The sequence below is a fragment of the Taudactylus pleione genome, unplaced genomic scaffold (genome assembly GCF_031769625.1).
Source record: "Taudactylus pleione unplaced genomic scaffold, aTauple2 ptg000967l, whole genome shotgun sequence".
NCBI lineage: Eukaryota > Metazoa > Chordata > Amphibia > Anura > Myobatrachidae > Taudactylus > Taudactylus pleione.
Window position 1 is genome coordinate 3,083,286 of NW_028285368.1, and position 23,057 is coordinate 3,106,342.

At 42.2% G+C, this 23,057-nt stretch overlaps 1 protein-coding gene across 3 annotated transcripts in view; it reads left to right on the plus strand.

The window, feature by feature from the left end:
• ZCCHC7 (zinc finger CCHC-type containing 7) overlaps positions 1 to 23,057 on the plus strand; it is a 200,042-nt gene that overhangs the window by 98,848 nt on the left and 78,137 nt on the right. For all 3 annotated transcript variants that reach the window (XM_088460051.1, XM_088460049.1, XM_088460050.1), the window contains exons 3-4: positions 15,837 to 15,880; positions 21,396 to 21,521. In XM_088460051.1, coding sequence (XP_088316177.1) covers positions 15,837 to 15,880; positions 21,396 to 21,521 — 170 coding nt within the window. The remainder of the gene's footprint in view (positions 1 to 15,836; positions 15,881 to 21,395; positions 21,522 to 23,057) is intronic.

Below are 23,057 nucleotides of genomic sequence, written 5' to 3' on the forward strand. Positions count from 1 at the left end.
CCCCTGCTATGGACATAGGAAGAGGCACTGTAGTTCTGAATACCTTTATTGAGGAATTAAAGTGATTGTCGGGATCCCAGTATTTGAGAACAAAAATGCAGAGATATGAATCCTGGGATTGGCACTTTCAATTCCAGGAATTACGGGATTAAACTGTGCATGATGAGCTTAGCCAGGCAGCGCTGAGTCAGAGCATGCTGGCCTGGTGGGCGTGACGTCAGAGGTCACATTGCGCAGCCGCACACCAGCCCGCCCCCTCAACAGCCGCGCCTGCCTGCCCGCCACCCGCGGAGGTGAGGTGAGCAACTGAGCTGCTGCCTGAAGCGATTGGCAGTGGACTGAGAGGGGACGGAGAGAGTGCTGGGCCAATTGGTGACTGGTGGCGAGGTGAGTGACACTGGCACAGTTTCACTGAGTCCGGTCTCTGGAGGACTGGGTGGATTGTTGCTGCCACCAGGTTCCAGTGATGTGCTGCCTGCTGTGTGGTTTGGGTGCAAGCTGCAAGGCTGAGTGAGGAGGACTGTCACTGGAGTGAGGACGGAGGCTGTCCTGCCTGGAGTGTGCTGCTGACACAAGTGCTGCTGCTGCCTTCTGGACTGGACAGTGGACTCTGTCTGGAGTCCATGATTTTTTTTCTTCTTACTGTGGTGTGGCTGGCCTGGCAGGAGGGGGGGTGTTCATGTAATTCAAATTATTTTGTTCCTGTAGCGGATAATTTTTTCTGTGTTTCTGGGCATTGATGTCTGATGTTATTTTATTCCTGCGAATCATGTGTGGGGATGGGCTGGCTGGGGGGGATAGGTATGAAAGTTATTTTTTCGTTTCTGTGGGGGCTAGGATTGGGGGGCCCAGAAAGTTGGGGGTGGTTGTGTGTGGTAATCTATACGAACCACCTCACGGATTCCCCCGTCTCCCCATCCGCTCGCCTCCCCCCTGTACACCCTCATCCCCCTCCACCTTTCCCCCAGTCACCACCATCCCCCACCTATACCTGTGCAGCGCCACCCTTCCAAACCTTCAGATACCCATTTAGAGACCGGACACCTCTCAGGGAAGCTGCACACAGACTACCTCCCCGCTCCCCTCAGCCACCATCATCCCCCACCCTCTCCCTCCTACAAACCCCTCCCCCGCTCCAACCAGAATTCAGTATTCAACCATTGTTATATGGGCCTGTTCATTAGACCACACACACACACACCACTGTAATTAAATAACATTGGGGGTCCATGAAAGTTTTATTTTAATAATAATATAATTTTATAGCTCAACTCAATCCCTGGACTTAGATTTTTTCAATTCCGGCATTGAAAAAAATTAGACGGGATTGGCTTCTCTAGTGCCTGATATTTAGAGCTCTAAATATAGCTCTAAAGCTGGGTACATACTAAACGATCTGTACCCGATGATGTTGCGACGATCCCAGCGCTGACGGGCCGACATATCTCGCGGTCCGTACATACTGGGCGATCAGGTCCCCTAGCATCCTATATTCAGGGCCCGCGCATAGCGTTGCATGGTATTGTCAGCTGACGACCCCACGGGAGCGCTCACTACACAATGTATACACACTACACATTTTTAACGAATTGTCGTTGCGATGTTCCGGAATCGGCCAAATCGTTAAAGATATTGTGTAGTGTGTAGGGGCCATAAGGCTTCCTTGATTCAGTTTAAATATTGCAGTTCTATTTCATAGAGGCAAACCATTCTTTATTTTATTATTATTTTGTTTTTACCAATTTTACCTTAAATAGCTCACTTCACTTAGGGAAACAAAGCTCTATAACATATTAATATAGGCATTCACAGTTGTTGTTTTTTTTGTTATGAATCCTGTGTGAGGTAGGAGATGCTGACCTTCACATGTTCTCTATTCCAAAAAATTTCAAAACGCAATTATACAAAGCCCTGCAGATACTGCTAACAATGCAGTTATTGAGAGAAATGAGAATGATTTATACTCTGATATTATAGCTAAAACATTTTAGCACCGAGTATGAGTTATGTAAATGAAAAATGTTGCCATTCTGAACAAAGCTCCATCTTCTGCTGAGTCGGGCATGAAACCTGACATTGGCTTTCTTCTTTTCATCCTGATGACCACATTCCTGCCTGTTTTTAACTTCATCTTCTTGTACACTAAATTGAGTGAGAATATAACTGGCTTATTAGTATTTAATGTATTGAACTGTTACAAAGAAACATTAAGTAGTGCTCTCACTAAAGAACCAAATGCAATATCTTAACCTTGACTGTAAAGCAGGGATGGGGAACCTCAGGCCCGGGGGCCGTATAAGACCCCCGGAATCATTTGTTCTGACCCTCTGAGCTTTTTTCTGCTAGCCTCGATTGGCTATTCAGGGTGCCTAGAGTGGCACTCTTCAGCCAGAATCTATGCAGCAGTGCCACCAGGAGCGTCATTAGGACACTTCAGACCGTCACACGGTCACACCGCATCCCTTACAGCATTGCTGTAATCACCGGCGATTGTGGCCCCGCCCCTGTGTGTCATCACACAGAGGGGGAGTGGCCTGCACCAGGCACGCGAATAATGTTATATATATCAAAATGGCCATTGGCAGAAAAAAAATTCCCAAACCCTGCTGTAAAGTGTGGCTTTGCTGTTTTGTGTTATTTTATTTTATTTTCGTTTTGCTACATCATCACTACTCTGCATGCGTAGTTGAGGTGATAATGCGGACTACATGAACTGGGTGTTAAATCAAAGAGCTTATGGGGGTGATTCAGTTGTTTTCCCCAGAGGCTCTTACAAATGGGCACCCAACGGAACAATTCAATTGTTGCTCCATTCAGGAGCGAATAGCCAGCGGCATTTCTGCTCACACCCTCCTGAGGTAACGAGCAGTAATGTGCCATAAGGTGGCACTTTGGGTGCCCATAAAGAGCCTTTAACAGTTTAGTTACTGTCTTGTTGTAAACGCATGCTGAATTATTAACTTAATAATTTCCAATCCATCATATATTGTCAACTCAAATGTTTTGCTTATTTTAAATTGCTCAATGAGAAGCCTGTAACTCTCAAGGAACACTGTTGCCATGAAGGTGGTGTACTTGGTCTGCATGTTTCAGTGGCACAGTCCTTAACACGTTTCAATATAATGATGTTTTTATACCTTTTCATTAAGATATCATATTTAAACTTGTTAAGGACTGTGGACCTCATTCAGAGGCAGTCGCAAGAAGCGATCGCTCTCTCTGAATGAGGGCGGGCGCTTCTTGTTTTTTGGTGCGGCCTCCTGGTCGCAAGCTAAGCTGTGGTGCTTAGCTAGCGACCAAGGTGATGGTCACGATGGTGATCACCATCGCAACCATCGTGGCTTGCGACCAGACCCTAAGGTTGGGTCTGGGCACTCGCAAGCCCCAGGGAGCCTTCTTCTCTGATGCGGCCACCCACAAAACGGTAGGCGTTCCTTAAGAAACGCCTCCATTTTGGAAACCACCCCCCCCCCGACCGCCTACAAAAAGGGGCGAGCTGTCGATCAACATCGACAGTCGCCCCTTTTGTAGCGAGCTCTGGAGCGAGAGAGTTTCTCTCTCGCTCCGGGGCTTGCACACGCACCCTCATGTTGGAGGAATTTTATGGGAAAAAAGAGAATCACCAGTAAGGCCTTTCTAAATTTATGCTCGAGTAAGGGTATTCAATGTGTGCGGTGAACCCTTGTGGTGCTGGATATTTTATTGGTAAGCTTTGTACTTTCAATTAATGGTATATATTTCACAAGGAAGTTGGTACATGGAATATTGTCTGCAAGCAACTTTATCTGGAAAGCCTAAGATCACTTTCTTCTTCATATTTTAATCAAATCACAAAGGTGATTTTAAACATAGCACTGGAGGAGTAATATAAATGTACTGAATAGATAAATTAAGGTGTAAGTGCAAACCCTTTTTCACTGGAGCTAGAAACGGCACTCTTGCGCACGGCCGGAAAGGGGGCGTGACCTTGAGAAAAGGGGGCATGTCTTTAAGGCGCGCCCCATTTTTATCACTCTTGGGGGGCCTCCCAGATACTTGATGACATGCCGGGCTGCCCCAAGCTCTCCCATTCCTGTGAATGCGCCCGGCATCTATTCACCGGCGGTGATCGCTTCACCGCAATTTTCCCTGCACGTGGGTATGGCACCCGGCAGGCTGTTTTAGTGGGGCGCCGACAAAAGGGGCAGGGCGCATTCTGCCCTTCTGAAATCAAACAGGGTGTGACGACCCGCTAATACAGCCTAGTGTGAACGCTATATTTTGTATATTGCCAGACCATATCATAGCCAGCATTGATGTTTTCTGCAATTTGTGCTACAGTAGGTCTTCTTCGGGATAGGACCAGGTCGGCTATTCTTTGCTTTCCATGGCCATCAGTGAGCTTTCACCGGTTGTCCTTCCTTAGACCACTTTTGGTAGGTACTAACCACTGCATATCGGGAACACCCTACATGACCTGCCGTTCTTGTTCAAGTCGTGTAATTTGGCTCTTATCAAAGTCGCTCATATTCTCACACTTGCCCATATTTCCTGCTTCCAACACTTAAACTTCAAGAACTGATTTTTAACTTGTTGCCTAATATATTCCACCCTTTGACAGGTCCCATTGTAAAGTGGTAATCAATGTTACTCATTTCACCTGCCCGTGGTATTAATGTTATGGCTGATTATTGTATATGGTGTATTTGTACATTAGACTCACAAGAGGAAATAAAATGCTAGATTGCACCTCACTATCTCCCTATTCTTCCCCTTACCTGATATTGTTTTGGTCTTTAGATATACATATTATAAATCTGCACCCCCTGATGAGGTGCACTGTTCCAGGGCGCAGGTGTGCACATGTGATTTGAAAAACATGTTGCCTCATTTGTTAAGCCTACTTGTCGCATTGTCTGATCAATAGAATATGTAAGTAAAGATGCAGTATGTTTACTGTGTATTAGAGCTGTATAGTTTATCGTCTATTCTTTACTTTATTTTTGTTTTTGTTTTACATGACAGCACAAAACTATTTATCTTCTTGTGAATTAATGCACACGTAACGATTTTTGGAATGATTTAACTATAATGATGTCGTTCAATCGTTCAAAAAATCATTTAGTTTCTGAGTTATAACGATGAACTAAAATCGTTCAAGCGCGCTTCCGTTTGAAGTTTGTAGTTCATTTCAGACTGTCCAACAGAACGATTTTATTAAGGGAAGGAACATTTTTCATCGTTGTAAAAATCGTTGATTACACTTCAAAAAATCGTTCACTTTTCAAAGGAAAATCTGACAGATAATCTGACTGATAATCGTTGGTTACAAAATCGTTACGCGTGTATGCAGTTTAAGAAATCTTTTTTGACTGGAGCTATGCTTCTGACATTATCAAGCTGTTAGCTTTCTTTATACCTCTAATTCAAATGATGTCCAAAGCATTTATTACACAGAGAGAATGGGGCACAGTTTTATAATTTTAAAGCCCTATTTTAGCCATAAGGCGGAGACCACTTCTTAGCTATATTTGGTTCAAAAAGGTGCACCATCTAGTTTCTACCTGAAAAATAAAAGCGATAGCTGCTTTTTATGCGCACTGGTGTTTTGTCTGAATTGCCTGCACTTTTTGTGTTTTTTTTATGACTTATACTGTATGTGGTGATGTGATTTGCATTTTTTGGCAGTTTAGTCTAGTTGTCTACATCTAGAAATACCTTACTAGACCTTCTTATGAATCACTGTAGTAAGAGTCCTAGCCTATTATGTAAAAAGCCCAGGGCCGGATTAAGGGGGGGCGGGGCGACAAGGGCGGTCGTCCCTGGGCCCCCACACACAGAGGGGCCCCCACACAGGGTCGATGTAACCCTGCCGAGAACAGGTACCAGCTGCACCTGTTCCCAGGAGGAGGGCGCTCTGCAGTTGCGGCCATTCTATTGCATGCAGCAGAACAGTGAGTGCTGCTGCATCAGCTTGGGGCAGGGTTGTAGTGTGGACGGCACATAAGTGCTGTCCGCACTACACAGCTCAAACACACAGCCGCCGGCGCCGGCAGCTGTGTGTTTGTTTTAGCAGGCGATGAGAGTCACACAGACTCTGATCGGCTGCTGCGCCCATGGTTCCGGCTCCCGCAGTGGCTGATGGGAGAGACGTCGTGACGTCTCTCCCATCATGCAGAGCGGGCCGGCCCGGGAGGACGCCGGACGGAGGAGCAGATGACGGAGCGGGGATTAAGGTAAGTGGAGTTTTTTTTTTTTTCCTGTTTGCGTCTGGCAAGCGGACGGACGGACTACCACTAGGGGCACTGCTGGGGGGACTACTAGGGGCACTGCTGGGGGGACTACTAGGGGCACTGCTGGGTGGGCACTGCTGGGTGGACTACTACTGGGGGCACTGCACACTGGTGGGACCACTACTGGGGGACACAGCATAGAGGGGGATTACTACTAGGGGTACTCCTGGGAGGACTACTGTTGAGGGGGGACTGCTACTTCGGGCATGGCTGGGCTGGGCTCTGCTCTGTGTGGCTTGAAGGGGGCCCCCGCAACTTAGTTGCCATGGGGCTCCCACAAACCTTAATCTGGCCCTGAAAAAGCCACTAAGGTTAAATTCAAATAATTTTATTTAAAATTGCTTATATAAAGTTATTTGAATTAATATAAATACAACATTTTCAGAAAGCGTCAGATTTAAAGATATTCACAATCCGATTGTAAACATGGGGCAGTGATTTTTTTTTTCTCCATGCAAACTGGAGTTCATGGGCATCCGTGGACGATTTTCTGTTCAGCCGCTGTAGCCTACTTACTTCCTTATGCTAATACAAAAATCCGCCTGTGCGTCTGCATGGGGGAGCCTATCTCACCCACTGCTTTTACATCTGCAGCCATCATCATCATCATTTTCTGCACTTGCACCCACCCCATGCTGTATGCAATGATCTATCCGAAAGAGGTGTCCATTTTCCATCTGTGCATGAGCACAGAAGTAGGCATACCAGCCCACGACACTCCCATGAGATGCAACAGTTCTGTGCATTCACCTGGTTGCCTCCCAGAAGCGCCTATTTTCCGTATAGTGTGCTCCGTCAATGGACAGGTTAGTCCGCACGCACTAGCGAACTCTGGGCCTGATTCAGACCAGCTCGCAAGCGGGTCAATGTTGGGCCAGTGCGCATGCGCACGACGGACCCGGCTCCGTCGTGCGAATGTGCGAGACCCGGATAGCGACGGGCAAGCCGTCGCTATGGGTCTTGCTACAAAGGGGGCGTGCTGTCGATGGTGAGTGACAGCACGCCCCCTTTGGTGGGCGTGCCGGGGGCGTGGCGATCCCATGGGAACGCCTACCAGCTGGGGCCGGGCCCACTGACATCACAAGTGATGTCAGTGGGAGTGCTTTTGGCTCTGATAGAGCCAAAAGCACTCCAGGGCTTGCGGCAGACGAGACCCTACCACAAGGGTCTCGTCGCAAGCCCGATGGTCGCGATGGTCTTGACCATCGCGACCATCTTTTTGGCCGCTCGCTATAGCTGTGGGTGGGCACCCACAGCTATGCGAGCTGCCAGGAGGCCGCTCTAAAATCAGGAAGGACGACCCTGATTCAGAGCAAGCGCACTGTCAGAGCGTCCGGCTCTGAATCAGGGCTTCTGTCCATCTACGTATGACTTATCCAGCGAAGGCACAGATTTCTGTCTTTGGCACATGAAATCCGAGAGATCTGGCCATTTTTCCACTGTCAGAATTACTGACTTAATGCTTGAAAGAGGTGACTTGAATTTAGCCACATAACTTTTTTACTAATATAGTACATTTAGTTTTTTTCTAAATTGAGCATTTACTTATATGATATGCAGTCACTATGTCGGCATTTAAGATGTCGACATTCACGTGTCACACACGTCGACATGCTGAATGTTGACAGGGTCAATGTAGACATCATTAACATGTTGACATGATGACCATGTTGACTTTTTCATGTAGGCATGATGAGTGTCGACATTGTGACTGTCTAATATATTGAACCCACTTATATTAGTAGGAGTAATATTCTGGTTTGGATCAGCTGCATCTTGGGGTTAGTGGAGTCTCTCTTCTGTGAAAAACTTTGCTGCTAGCTATGAATTTAAATGTCACACAATTACATTAATTTACAAAATGAAACTATTTGTAACTATTTTATGAGTATATGTGTTATTTCACAATTTAACTTTATCAGTGGTTTAATAAAGTGTAATGATCTGAGCCACTTTACTAAAGACTGAAATATTAAGACCTTTTTGCAGCTGAATAGAGATCACACACAAGAAAACCAAACACTCATTTGGAAGCATAGTAAAATAATGCTACGCTCTACGTATATTTAGTTTTTTTTTATTTCTATTTGGTTAACCTTTATTTCCCCCAGACCTTTTGAGTAGATGACTTAAAATGTTTTCAACTTTGCCATGTATTGAGTGTCATATGCCCTCTTCCAGGATGCTATCAAGTGTCTCTTTCCGCAAATTATTTATTTATCCCTGTTGTATCTTTTAAGCCTTGTCTATTGTATAGCAATTTAATGAGTTGTGTATCCACCAAGATAGTGAAAGATCTCCCTTAAGCAATTTTTCCTCTCGCTTTCCCACTTCCCCCAAACTTGCTTTTGTTATGTATTGCCTTGCTAATCCTTGTGTTGAACGGTATCAGACATCACCTTTCTTTGGGGCAGATAGTCCACTCTTCCGCTTTCTTTGTTCCCCTTCTCCTTTAATAGGAGAAGTCAACAGGGAGGACAAAAAGAGACTGAAAGTTGTATTTAATCAGGGTCAGAGGGGTGGTGTTCAGACTGACGGGCCCACAGGCAGACTGGTCTTTTATGCTTGCCGACACAGATGGCCCAGTTGCATTCATGTAAAAGAAGAGAATGCATCCCAGTCCAAGCCATTGTAGGCCAGCATCGTTACACTTGACGAAGGTTGCCGAGGGCAACAGACAAGTATCACCAGAACCGTGTGATCACCAGTCTGCGCCATTGAAAGCATTGAGTTAAAGCACAGCTTTCCAAGGGGCTTTCTGGCAGGTTGATGCTCATGTGTTGCATTAGCCTTCTTTTATCAGATGTAATTTGTTTCCGGACTCTCTTGCCATCATCAGAGCTTTAGAAATTCATCTCTCTTTAGCAGTAGCCTTTCTTCTGATGCAGACCACAATTTTATTTGATCATGACGGTTTATTGTTGTATTTACTTAGTCAGTTATTGCTCTTTGTATTCATTGTTACCTGCTGACCTCTAACAAGATGATTTTTATGCTCTTTATATACAGTAGATAATGAGCACCACAAAATTTATTGATGCATTGTCATTTTTTTGGTCCCACCGTTCAATGTCAAAATGTAGCATTGAACATTTTTGGATAAAATTGCTTATTAAAGGTCAGCAAATTTAATAGTATGTGATGTATTCAGGTTTTGGATAATTTTCTCTTTCTTGATAGACAAATATTTCTCGTCTGTACTTGATGACCTTTGTCAGTGGAGGTGCAGAATATTGGTCCGTACTACATTTTAACCTTTCCTATTTTTGCCAGTCATGCTATGCATTTTTTCCAGACAGACTATTTTACTTGTCCCTAGGGTGAAACAAAGGTTAACTGAAATTTCCTCTGTTCTGTACCTGAACAAATCAGCAGTTTGAGGAGGAAGTCCCATTGATGTCTTTTAAGAGTGACAGACCCTATTTAAAGAACTCCCCCAACTGTGTGGCAGTCCAAGCATGCCATGAATTTAACTCTTCCTGTGGTCCACTTCCTTGTAACCTACAAAGAGGGCAGAAGAAAGTGAACACTTTGTCCAGTGAACATCATGCTAATCTTTAACAACCCTTGAACCCTTTACACTAAACCGCTATTCTCTGTCTACAAATCTAGAGGGTTAAAATAAACAAAACGGTCACATTGAAAACAAGGACTCATTTTGTGGACATGCACAAACGTCAATAAGTACTAACCTTTCAATTGTAAATATAGTAAAACAACTTTTTTTATTTATGGCACATGAACTTGCTTAAAAGAAAGTCATAACCATTTTATGCTGGCTATTGGATTGCTACAAAGGAAACAAACATGCAAGAAATCTAGTAGGCATGTGTTGTCTGTTCTAGGTCTGCAACATAGTTTATGGGTCACTCACCAGAGAAGAAGTCAGTGCTAATCATACAGCTTCAGTCTGACATTCAAATTAGCCTCTTTCTCCTGTTCTGAAAGTACCATGTTGTGGTTTTAACTGCTAGCCCTACTAGAGAATGTACAGTGTTCTAGGCTTTACACATGAGAAACTGGATGCTGCAATTGAATACAACAAGTAATCAGTGTCTCTGTCTTTACATTTAGTATTTACCTGTAGAATGTACAATGTGGACAACTTGTGGTTTTAGTGTTAGATATCTCATTAGGTGGCAGATATGGACACAATACTGTAGACTGCCAAATAGAGCAGCCAGCTAGCTCTTCTAAGCTTCCAGAGAAGGTGTCATCTCCTTTTTCAATTCAAAAACTTAAGCACAATCCATAAATTTTTAATTGTTATTCCCCCGGGATTCCTCATGCAATCCTATTTTCACAATATATATAAAAATGTTATTTAGAATACGTAGCAGAACCTATGGGTATATTTAAAAATCATCAGCTTGTAATTCTTTGTGGGCTAGCTCAAAATTTAAAGCAGTACTATTTAATTGCATAGCCCACAGTGTTTTGCATTTGATATTAGTTATTTAAGTACATCACAGTGCACACAAACACATAGAGGCCGATCAATTCAGCGCGCTGTTGATAGCGCGGGGAGGGAGGTAAGCTGCAGAATGATGGTTCTCACGACTAAAACTATGTCTCATTCTCCGACTAAAGTGCCGGCCGCGGGGCTGTTAGCGCCGCGCTAAGCTGGAAAACAGTCTCGCTGCCGGCACTTTAGTCGGATTTCTTTTAATGAAGAAATCATTTAGTCACCCTAACAGCGCGCTTGATTGAATAGCTCCAGGAGCTCCCTCCCGGAGCGCGCTGAATTTAATCAGCCCCAATGTGTTTATCTATTCCCTGTTACACACACACACGCAGGTCAAGAAATGTTGCATATTTTCAGAGAATAAGGTAGCAATAAGGTTGGCTTTTTTACTCAAAATTAGTTAGTGTGGAAAACATTTTTAATACAGGGCAGTGTTGTACAGGTTAGTAAACAAGGGCAGCACTGTGCATCACAGCACTGAGGTCATGAGTTCAATTCCTGTTTGAGTACCCTCTGTGTGGAGTGCCTATGTTCTTTTTGTCTTTGCATGGGTTTCCTCACACACCCCTAAAAATATACTGGTACGTTAACTGCATTTCTGACAATAATAACTTGCATGTGTGCTTGTATTTTAGGGGATGTAGACTGTAAGCTCCAATTGGGCAGGGAGTGAAATGAATGACATATTCACTATACAGTGCAGTGTAAATTGGTGGCTCTATATAAATAATAATGAGTACTTTGCTTAAATAAAAGGCAAGCCTTTTCTGCATAGCACAGTTTTCTAGACTAATATGTATAGTACTAGTAATAAAGATCAATATACTTGTACAAATACCCATACACACTGTACACATCACATAGAGGCCTCCGCTATGACATATTTTATATGGCTTGTCTGACAGCTTCTAAACGTAAGGATGTAACAAAGGCACCATTTGTTTCTCAAGTGTGCAGCACCTCACAATGGAGTTTGTGCACAGAGACTTGCTCTTCAAGTTCCTTTTGTTTTCATTAATTCCAACGGGTTCAATACCATCTTCTAATTTCTGGTAAAGGTCTTTTGTATGAAAACCAAAAGCAGCAGCTACAAACTCATGCAACAACCAATCCAATTCCGAAACAAAGGTGTTTTAATTGAGTGGAGCCGTGTAACTCTGCAGTTGCCCATTGTTTCACCTTGTACTTTTCTGCAGTGATTACAAGAGGTCACTGCCCCCAATTTGCACAGTGTTGTGACTGTATCTCTTGATGCATAATAATGTAAGCATGGCAAACAGATTTTTGGCAAGCATGGGGCATTAGGAGGGCATAACTGTCGCAGCGTGTGCAAGATTTTCCTTTTATGCTTTATTAGATCTGGTTTTCTGTTCAAGCTGCAGGTCAGTTAATGATATTGGATTTTATAATTTAGTATTTTCTTTTTTTAATTAACATGGGAACAATAAAGTCAATTATTCATGAACACGTAGATGTAATATTATTCATCTATGTTTTCTGTTTCATATTCCTGCCAGGATTATAATACCACCCCTATGTTGTATTTTTCTATACTGGAAACCTTTTCCATAGCTGTTTTTTTTTCTACTATCATTTAAAACGAACATAGAAAATATAGTGAACAAAAGCATTTCTGGTATCATATATGGTTCTCTGGTAACACAACATAGTGCAGTCTACAGCTCTCACTCTAAAGCTGATGTTGTAGGTCCAGTAGTGTGTTGGAAAATTAGATTATAATTTCTTGCATGTTTATACATCCTGTGCAAAGAGATTATTTTGTTTGAGGACTAGTATTTGGATCTTGGAAGTTATTTCCTCCTTTAATTTTTTGATCATGTTATTAACAAGTGGCCATGTGCAATATAGAAAGTGGCCACATGATTTCCCAAAATTATTAGATTAAATTTAATAATTTGTATTGAACATTTCACTTTTGTACAGAATTATTTCTGAAACTAACAATCCAACAGTACAAAATCTGAAACTGTCTGAGGTTGTTTGATCATCGCATAGAAAATAATATATTAATAATAATGACATATAACAGAATACATAACACGCTTTATTAATTTCTTAAATGATAAATTCAGAAACCTATTACTTTAACAAATATATAAACATATTGCATTGACTTACTGGGGATTTGCTCAAGCAAATTAATTTAACCCTGTTTTTTTGTCTATTGACTATCAAAGTTCTGTTAATTTAAGCTTTAGAGATGTGATGTTTAATATTGTTACATTGTTTTTCATCACATATGTATTCTCATAGTGTGTTTTTTATGGACATCCTATCTAACCTATTATGTAATTGTATACGCATCCAAGTTCAAGAAATTAATTTCACATTTCAGTTAAAAACTTATATTAAAATGTTAAATCGAATATCAAGCCCCTTTTTTAAAATGGTCTACAATTGTAGACCGTACTAAAAACACCTATATAATAGTATAGTTTGTTTTTGCTAGAACCCATTTAATAGATGTATGCAAGATTTCTGCAAAAATGTGTCCAAGTGCACTGACTTTATCAATAGTTAAATATTAATCTTATTCTGTTTTTATTTACTTTTTATGTTTGATTATTTTTTGAAATATAATATCTTTGTGAAGTGATGTAAAACAACATAATTCGCTAATATGAACAGTTACATTTATTTGCATTTGAACACATTTCCAAAAGCAGAAAAATAATGCAAATGTTTTTCACATTCTTTGTACAGCCAGTCATACACAAATATTGTCCACATTAATGATGTCATCTGACACCATTTGCTATACATTTTATACACAACAAGATTACCAAATACACATATAAAAACTAGATGCTTTCTATGTTATAAAAAAGCTTCCTCAATTTTGACACCTCTACCCTTCAAACTCCTTTTCTCTACCATGCCCCCCCCCCCCCCTCCCCACATTGCACCCATTCTCCTCTCCGGCGCTGCTGACAGTTCTACTTGAGTGTCTCCATGGTTAAAATCCTCTCCCTCCCTTGACCATATATCCTCTTCTGTTCCCTCTCTTGCAGCCTGCTCCTACATTGCCAACATGTTCAACATATCTTTCTCTTCCCTCAAATCATGTCTCTCCACCCACTCGCTCTTAGACCCACTGCAGTCCATCTTTCAGTGTCATTATTCCATCAAAACTGCACTCACCAGGGTCACAGCTAACTCCCAAGGCTATTTCTCTAATCTTATACTCCTTATACTCCTTGACTACACAGTAACATTCAACACTGTTGACCAAACCCTGCATTCTTTTGGGATGATTTTGCACTCATCTGGCATACTGCTTCCCCAGCTGCTCCTTCTATGTCTCTACACTGACCTTCCCTTCACTAACCCTTCTTATTAAGATCCTTCAGGGTTCTGTCCTTGGCTACCTTCTCTTCTTCCTCTGTGAGTTTATCTGCTCCATGGGCCTCTATTACCAAATCATTTCCCAAATTTGCCTCTCTTCCTCTGATTTCTCCCCTTCTGTTCTCTCTCGTGTTTCCTCCCGTCTGTTGGCCCTTTCCTCAAAGATGTCACAATGCTACCTGAAACTCAATATTTCCAAAACTGAAGTCCTCTTTCCCTCCCACTCACACTGTGAATAACCTCTCCCTCTTCTCTGTTTTCCAATCCTGATGTTTGGGTGACATTTGGACTCTTTGGTTTACATCTCTTCGCATCCAGTCCCTCTCCCAAACCTTTCATTGTCACATCTGCAGCATTTTCAGGACCAGGCTGTTTCTCACTTTGGAAACTACCAAAAGTCACATCCTCATCATTATGGTAATCTGTCAGTCACTGGCTACCTGTCAAATTCATTATCAAATTCATACTTCTCTCACCTATCAACCAATCTTCTCTTCCCTGTTTTAGTTCCCTATGTAGTTAACAGCTTCATTCCCTCTCATACGCCATCCTGCCCTATTCTCTTTGCTAGTTACAGCCGCCTCACCTCATCCTTGATTATCACTTCCCATTCTCTCCTTCATGATTTCTCCTGGGCTGCTTCCATTCTCTGGATGCCCTCCCATGCTCAATTGTACTTTCATCCAGCCTCCCAGTCGTCAAACATTTTTTTAAATCTCATGTTTTCATTCTAGCTTAATAACGTTTCTCCTAACTCTTCAGTCCTCCTCTACTTTGCCCTCTTTTCCCTACTGTGTCCAGCCCTCTAGATTCTAAACTATTGTGTGCAAGGTCCTTTCCCATTTGTCTTCGCTACATAATTATGTAATTATATGCAGTAATTGAGAGGTCTATGTACTAAGCCTTGGAGAGAGATCAAGTGGACGGAGATAAAATACCAGCCAATCTGTTCCAAACTCATTTTTCAAACACAGGGCCTGATTCAGACCCGCTCGCGAGCGCATAGCGCTCGCAAGTGGGTCGATGGCCGGTCAGTGAGCATGCGAGCCCCGTAGTGAGTGAATTTTCACTACAAGACGGGGTGGTGGTCCATTGTGATTGACAGCTCGCCCCTTTTTGTAGGCGTTCAGGGGGGGTGGCTGGACAAACGGAGGCGTTCCTGAAGGAACGCCTGCCGTTTGTGGGCGGCCCTACTGACATCACTGGGGCTTGCGGTGGACTAGACCCTATCACAAGGGTCTCATCGCAAGCCCGATGGTCTCGATAATCACGACCATCGCCAGGCCGCCCGCTAAAGCTGTGGGTGGTCACCCACAGCTTAGCGAGCGGTTTGGAGGCCGGTGAAAAAAAAAGCCCCTTCCTGATTCAAAGCGAGCGCTTGCAAATAGCGACCGCCTCTGAATCAGGGCCACAGCCTGTAAACTGACAGTTAGGAGCTGATTGGTTGGTACTTTATCTCCGTCCACTTTATCTCTCATCCTGGCTTAGTACATAGACCCCTATGTATTTATGTGATGTTGTATCAGTCTGCACTATTGTAACATTATTTGTACAGTGCTACAAAACTCTCGTGGCTTCTTTTATAAATAAAATATCATTATCAATTTTGCATATAAAATAACCATTCTTATTCAAATTAAAATTTTATTTTGTATCTTGTTCTCTCTAATATAGCAGTATGTTATTTTGATCTTTACAAATATAACTAATATAGGGTTTTGTTTTTCCTACAGGTGATGGTGGACTTCAGTGGTCAGTTAGTGAAAAGGATTCGGAGGTAAGAACATAAAGAATTATTTAAAAAAAAAAAGACAAACTTGGAAATAGTACAGTAAAATGTCAGTGCTACTTGCACGTACAGTATAGTCAAAGTAAATAAACAAAACATTTATAAGGATTGTGTGAAAGAGTCATGGCACAGCCAATACACTAAGATAAGACACAGTACTTACATGGCAACAAATATTTAGTCTAGACAAATCTACACAGAGAACAGGTAACACAAACTATAGTAATAGAGCAGGGAAGCTACTTTAAGTTTAGTATCCCCTATTATCTGTAAGCAATGAGTATTTTTTTCAACTAAAAATTACTCTTGAAAATCCTTCCTATAAATGGACTGGAATATAGGGATATCATTGAGAGGCCAACATTTTGCCTTGGAGCCAAGCTTAGAGGTACTTTTAAAAATGTATTCCATTTTTATGGCTGATAATTTTTTATTAAGGCAAGTGACACACAGACACTTTGAGCTCCAATGGTTTTTTTTCTGTAATCTGGTGCATACATACTGTATTTTTCTGCACATTACAGGTAATGTAAGTGCCAATTTTCTGTCACTCAGTGAGACCATGTGAACACTGTATACAGCACTCAATAGAGTGTTTCAGCACTGCTGTGCTAGGAATTCATTGTTTGCCGGATTTCTATAGTGGCAAATATATGGGGGGATTCAATTCAATGCGAATTGAATAGTGCCGGGAGAGAGCTCCCAAAGCTATTCAATTCAGTGCACTGTGTGGTCGGAGAATTCCGGTTATCGCGCCGGTGTTAAGGCGTGTTAACCGGCATTCTCTGACCAAAGTGCTGGGCTAAGCAGAAAAATAGCTGCACGCCAGGCACTTTGGTCGGATTTCTTCTCACATCCCCAGGGGGGTGCGAGAAGAAATCCTTAGCGCGCCCAAACAGCATGGTGAATTGAATAGCTGCGGGACCTCCCTCCCGTGGCTATTCAACATCGCATTGAATTGAATTCCCCCCATAGAGTGGAGTTCAATCTTCCATATGACCTAAATTTACAAAAGCACTGGTTTTAATATTAGCCGTAATCTTGATGTGATTTAAATATGTCCTTGTCCATGTGTTAGGTTTTTTTTTTTTTTTTTTTTAGAGTTCCACATAATGGAGTAGGGAATTCCTGATTCTCTTTATTTATGGCCATGGGTCTCATCAACGTTATACTTCAGCAGATATGTTGCTGACATAATAGTGCCAGCATTGGGCTTTCACACAGCCTGTTCTGGAACTCAATAATGGTCTTGTTCCAACTTTAGTAGTATTACCAATCAGCCACTCATTATCTTTGGGCTTGGATGCCATGAGCTTGTTACTCTTGTGGTGCAGTGGCCTTCAAATTGCAAAAATCTTGACTGTAATGGACAGCCCCCACAAACAACCAAAGGCCACAAACAAGGTGCAAATATATATAGACATCTATTTGTTTGTGTGATCATAAAAGGATTGGCATCCAGAGAGATACAATAAAAAAAGTACCGGGTAATTGTCATCCACAGTAAGGTTTTATGATCATGGCCTCCAAATAGGATAGCCATTGCAGTGCCCTACGGTTGTGGAAGTCAAAGGGGTCAATTCAGTTAAGAGAGGGCCACCACGATGGACGCGGCCCAATCTCGTCTCGAAATTGTGGACTTTTGCACGGAGCCCTATGGGGCTGCAAACAAAAATCCACAAGGCCAGCGGGTACCATAAGTGTGGTATATAGCCCCACTTAATTGAGGTTGTGACATAGTCGCATGTAACTGAATTGAGTCCAAAGCGTAAAATGTAAAGCACTCTGAGGTCCTTTGGAGAAAAGCGTTGTATATAATAAACATTATTTTTATTCTTATAAAAACACAGAAAAGCATCAACAAAAATTGGCTTATTAAATGTAAGGGCAAAACAAACACCTCATGTGTAAGCCGGCTGTAAAGTGTTCATGGGCATGATAAATTGGGGCAACCTATGAAAACAATATATATATATATATATATATACAGTACCAGTCAAAAGTTTGGGCACACCTTCTCATTCAATGGTTTTTGTTTATGTCAATTATTTCCAACATAGTAGATTAATACTGAAGACATCAAAACTATGAAAGAACACATATGGAATTATGTTGTAAACAAAAAAAAGTGTTAAATAAATCAAAATATCTTTTATATTTTAGATTCCTCAAAGTAGCCCCCTTTTGCTTGAATGACAGCTTTGCACACTCTTGGCATTCTCTCAATCAGCTTCATGAGGTAGTCTCCTGGAATGGTTTTCCAACAGTCTTGAAGGAGTTCCCAGAGGTGCTGAGCACTTGTTGGCTGCTTTTCCTTCATTCTGCGGTCCAACTCATCCCAAATCAGCTCAATTGGGTTTAGGTCGGGTGATTGTGGAGGCCAGGTCATCTGACGCAGCACTCCATAACTTTCCTTCTTGGTCAAGTAGCCCTTACATAGCCTGGAGGTGTGTTTAGTGTCATTGTCTTGTAGAAAAACAAATGATGGTCCCAGTAAGCGCAAACCAAATGGGATGTAATGGCATGGCACTGCAGAATGCTGTGGTAGCCATGCTAGTTAAGTGTGCCCTGAATTTTTAATAAATCACCAATAGTGTCACCAGCAAAGCACCCCACACCATCACACCTCCTCCTCCATGCTTCACAATGGGAACCACACATGCAGAAACCATCCGCTCACATTCTCTGCGTCTCACAAAGACACGGCGGTTGGAAACAAAAGTCTCAAATGTGAACTCATCAGACCAAAGTACAGATTTTCACTGGTCTAATGTCCATTCCTTGTGTTTCTTGGCCGAAACAGTTCTCTTATTCTTGTTGTTCATCCTCAGCAGCAGCAATACGACCATGAAGGCCTAATTCACGCAGTCTCCTCTGAACAGTTGATGTTGAGATTTGTCTGCTTCTTGAATTCTGTGAAGACCTTATGTGGTCTCTAATCTGAGGTGCTGTTGAGTAGCGGTTTCTGAGGCTGGTAACTCTAATGAACTTATCCTCTGCAGCAGAGGTAACTCTTGGTCTTCCTTTCCTGGGGCGGTCTCCATGAGAGCGAGTTTAATCATAGCATTTGATGGTTTTTGCAACTGCACTTGAGGATACATTCAAAGTTCTTGAAATTTTCCGTATCGACTGACCTTCATGTCTTAAAGTAATGATGGACTGACGTTTCTCTGTACTGAGTTGAGTGGTTGGTGCCATAATATGGATTATAACAGTAGTCAAATAGTGGTGTCCACTGTGTACTAACCCTACCTCTGCACAACACAACTGATAGTCTCAAACATATTAAGAAGGCAAGTAATTCCACAGATTGACTCTTGACAAGGCACATCTGTTAATTAAAAACCATTCCAGGAAACTACCTCATGAAGTTGATTGAGAGAATGCCTAGAGTGTGCAAAGCTGTCATCCAAGCAAAAGGGGGTAACTTTGAGGAATCTAATATTATAAAACATATTTTGATTTAACACTTTTTTGTTTACAACATGATTCCATATGTGTTCAGTATTAATCTACTATGCTGAAAATAATTTAAACAAAAATTATTGAATGAGAAGGTGTGTCCGAACTTTTAGTTACTGTATGTATATATATATATATATATATATATATATATACACACACATATACACAGACACTCAGACACTACCGTTCAGAAGTTTGGGATCACTTAGAAATTTCCTTATTTTTGAAAGAAAAGCATTGTTTTTTTCATTGAAGATAACATTAAATTAATCAGAAATACACTCTATACAGTGTTAATGTGGTAAATGACTATACTAGCTGCAAACATCTGGTTTTTAAAGGAATATCTACATAGGTGTATAGAGGCCCATTTTAGGCAACCATCACTCCATCACTCAACCATCACTCCGGTGTTCTAATGGTACATTGTGTTTGCTAGAAGACTAGAAAGCCCTTGAAAACCCTTGTGCAATTATGTTAGCACAGCTGAAAATGGGTTTGCTCATTAGAGAAGCTATAAAACTGGCCTTCCTTTGAGCTAGTTGAGTATCTGGAGCATCACATTTGTGGGTTAAATTATACTCTCCAGAAGTTGCCAAGAAACTGAAGGGAGTAGTACACACCGTTGTAGGAAATGCGTACCATACGGTCAAGCTGCTACCACAACAGCTCAATGGGGTTGAGATCTGGTGACTTCATTACAGACAGAATACCAGCTGCCTGCTTCTTCCCTAAGTAGTTCTTGCATATTTTCAAGGTGTGTTTTGGGTCATTGTCCTGTTGGAGGAGGAAAATGGGTCCAATCAAGCACTGTACACATGGTATGGCATGATGTTGCAAAATGGAGTGATAGCCTTCCTTATTCAAAATCCCTTTTACCTTGTACAAATCTCCCACTTTACCAGCACCAAAGCAGCCCCATCACATTACCTCCACCATGCTTGACAGATTGCGTCAGGCAGTCTTCCAGCATCTTTCACTTGTTCTGCGTCTCACAACTGTTCTTCTGTGTGATCCAAACACGTCAAACTTCGATTCGCCTGTCCTTAACACTTTTTTCCAATCTTCCTCTGTCCAATGTCTGTGTTCTTTTGCCCATATTAATCTTTTAATTTTATAGGCCAGTCTTAGATATGGCTTTTTCTTTGCCTTTGTGCCTAGAAGGCCAGCATCCCGGAGTCGCCTCTTCACTGTAGATGTTGCCACTGGCGTTTTGCAGGTACTATTTAATGAAGCTGCCAGTTCAGGACTTGTGAGGCGTCTATTTCTCAAACTAGAGACTCTAATGTACTTGTCTTCTTGCACAGTTGTGCATCGGGGCCTCCCACTTCTCTTTCTACTCTGGTTAGAGCCTGTTAGTGCTGATCTCTGAAGGGAGTAGTACACACCATTGTAGGAAATGTTCAGTTTCTTGGCAACTTCTCGGAATGGCCTTCATTTCTTAGAACAAGAATAGACTGTCAAGTTTAACATGAAAGTTCTCATTTTCTGGCCATTTGGAGAGTATAATCGTACCCACAAATGTAATGCTCCAGATACTCAACTAGCTCAAAGGAAGGCTAGTTTTATAGCTTCTCTAATGAGCAAACCCATTTTCAACTGTGCTAACATAATTGCACAAGGGTTTTCAAGGGTTTTCTAATCATCCATTAGTCTTCTAACGCGTTTAGCAAACACAATGTACCATTAGAACACTGGAGTGATGCTTGCTGTGAAATGGGCCTCTATACACCTATGTAGATATTCCTTTAAAAACCAGACGTTTGCAGCTAGTATAGTCATTTACCACATTAACAATGTATAGAGTGTATTTCTGATTAATTTAATGTTATCTTCATTGAAAAAAACAGTGTTCTTCTTTCAAAACTGAGGAAATTTCTAAGTGACCCCAAACTTTTGAATGGTAGTGTGTGTGTATATATATATATATATATGTATATATATACTTACATTTTTTTAATTTTAACTTACTTAGACTATGAACCTCACTCAAATCATTACTTACAGTTTGACGGTTATCTTTCCTCCAATGCTTTAGGCTCAAATCGCTAATTATTCTCAATTCAGACGTTTAAACAACCGGTACTACACAGGAGACAAGAATGTTGTATGCAGGAACTGTAATCGTCAGGGCCATCTGTCCAAAAATTGTCCTGTTCCTAAGGTAAATCTTAATTTATGGTTTAATATGAAGTACCAGATTAAAACACATTGGGGGTTGGATCACCGTGAATAGAATTTTAGTGGTAACATTGTGTTTTGTCACGTTAGATGTGTGTGAAATGCAAGATTTTTGGGGAATAAATGTAATACAACATATAGGGCCAAATGTAATAGGTAGTCTGTTTTAGTAACAGTACAAACTCGCACTTTCTCGCACTTTTAAAAAGTGCGAGTTTGTGCTGAAACTCGCAAATTCAATAGCCTGCGAACTTTTCAGCTCGAGGCTACTGCATTTGCGAGTTTAGGCGAGTTTAGGACTATGTAAACTGACACCTTTTAATGTGAGTAGCATTAAAAGGTGCGAGTTTTAGAGAAGCCATCACAGATCAGTGAGATCCGTGATGGCTTCTGTGTGTGTTTTAAAAAAACGTGCACCCTCTCCCCAAAAGCATAACCAGCCCCGGGCTTTATAAAGCCTGTTCTGGTTCTAAAAATACAGGGGCCAAAATGCGTAGGGGGCCCCTGTATATTAAGAACCAGCACAGGGCTTTGTTGAGCTGGTCCTGGTTCTGGAAAATCGGGACAAAACGAGTAGGGGTCCCCTGAAAATTCCAGAACCAGCACCGAACTCTTTCTAGCGGGGGGATAATGCCACAGCCAGGGAAAACCTTTCACCGGTTTCCCCGGCCAAAGCATTATCCCTGACCGCTAGTCAGTCTAGGCCGGGGATCCCAGGGGAGTTGGATACCCCCCCCAATAAAGGGGTACCCCTCTCCAGGGCACCCCAAGCCTAGACTGATAGCCCGGGGCTATCGCCGGCACCCTATGGCCGTGGGTGCCGGGTTGATAGTGTTAGTGTAAAGTGTAAAATTAAATGGTCCATATTGTCTTTAGTTGTAGAACCACAAGTACCAGCAAGCCTCCCCTGCATGCTGGTATTTGGAGAACCACAAATACCAGCATGCGGGGCATTATGGGCCCGCTAGCACTTGTAGTTCCACAACTAAAGAAATACGTAAATAAACAAACATACACCGTGAATGTAAAATTTTATTAAAACATACATGCACACTCACACATACTCACCTAGTATCCGAAGTAATCCATAGGGGTGTACCTGAAAACAAAAAATCCATACTCACCTTTCCTATGCATAGATCACGTCCACTTGTCCAAGTAGGCAATCCAGGGGTTAAAATAAAAAAACGCAAAAAACCCGATCCATGCCGGACTGAGCAAAGGTATGTGTGTACACATACCTTTGCTCCGCGTAAATGACCGGGGCACACGTGTGCCCTGTCAGTGAAGGGGCCGCCAGCTAATCAGGGAGCATCTCCGTCGGAGCAGCTTCCTGATTAGCTGAATGTGGCCAGCCTGTGTGTCCCATAGACTTCTATGGTGAGAAATCCCCATTGAAGTCTATGGTGGGAACCGCTACATCGTAGCCGCAAGATTAATAGAGGTTAATCTTGTGGTTACATCAATGATACAATGTCGCAGCGTCTACTGCTTCCGCCTGCGGATCTCGAGTTCTTGA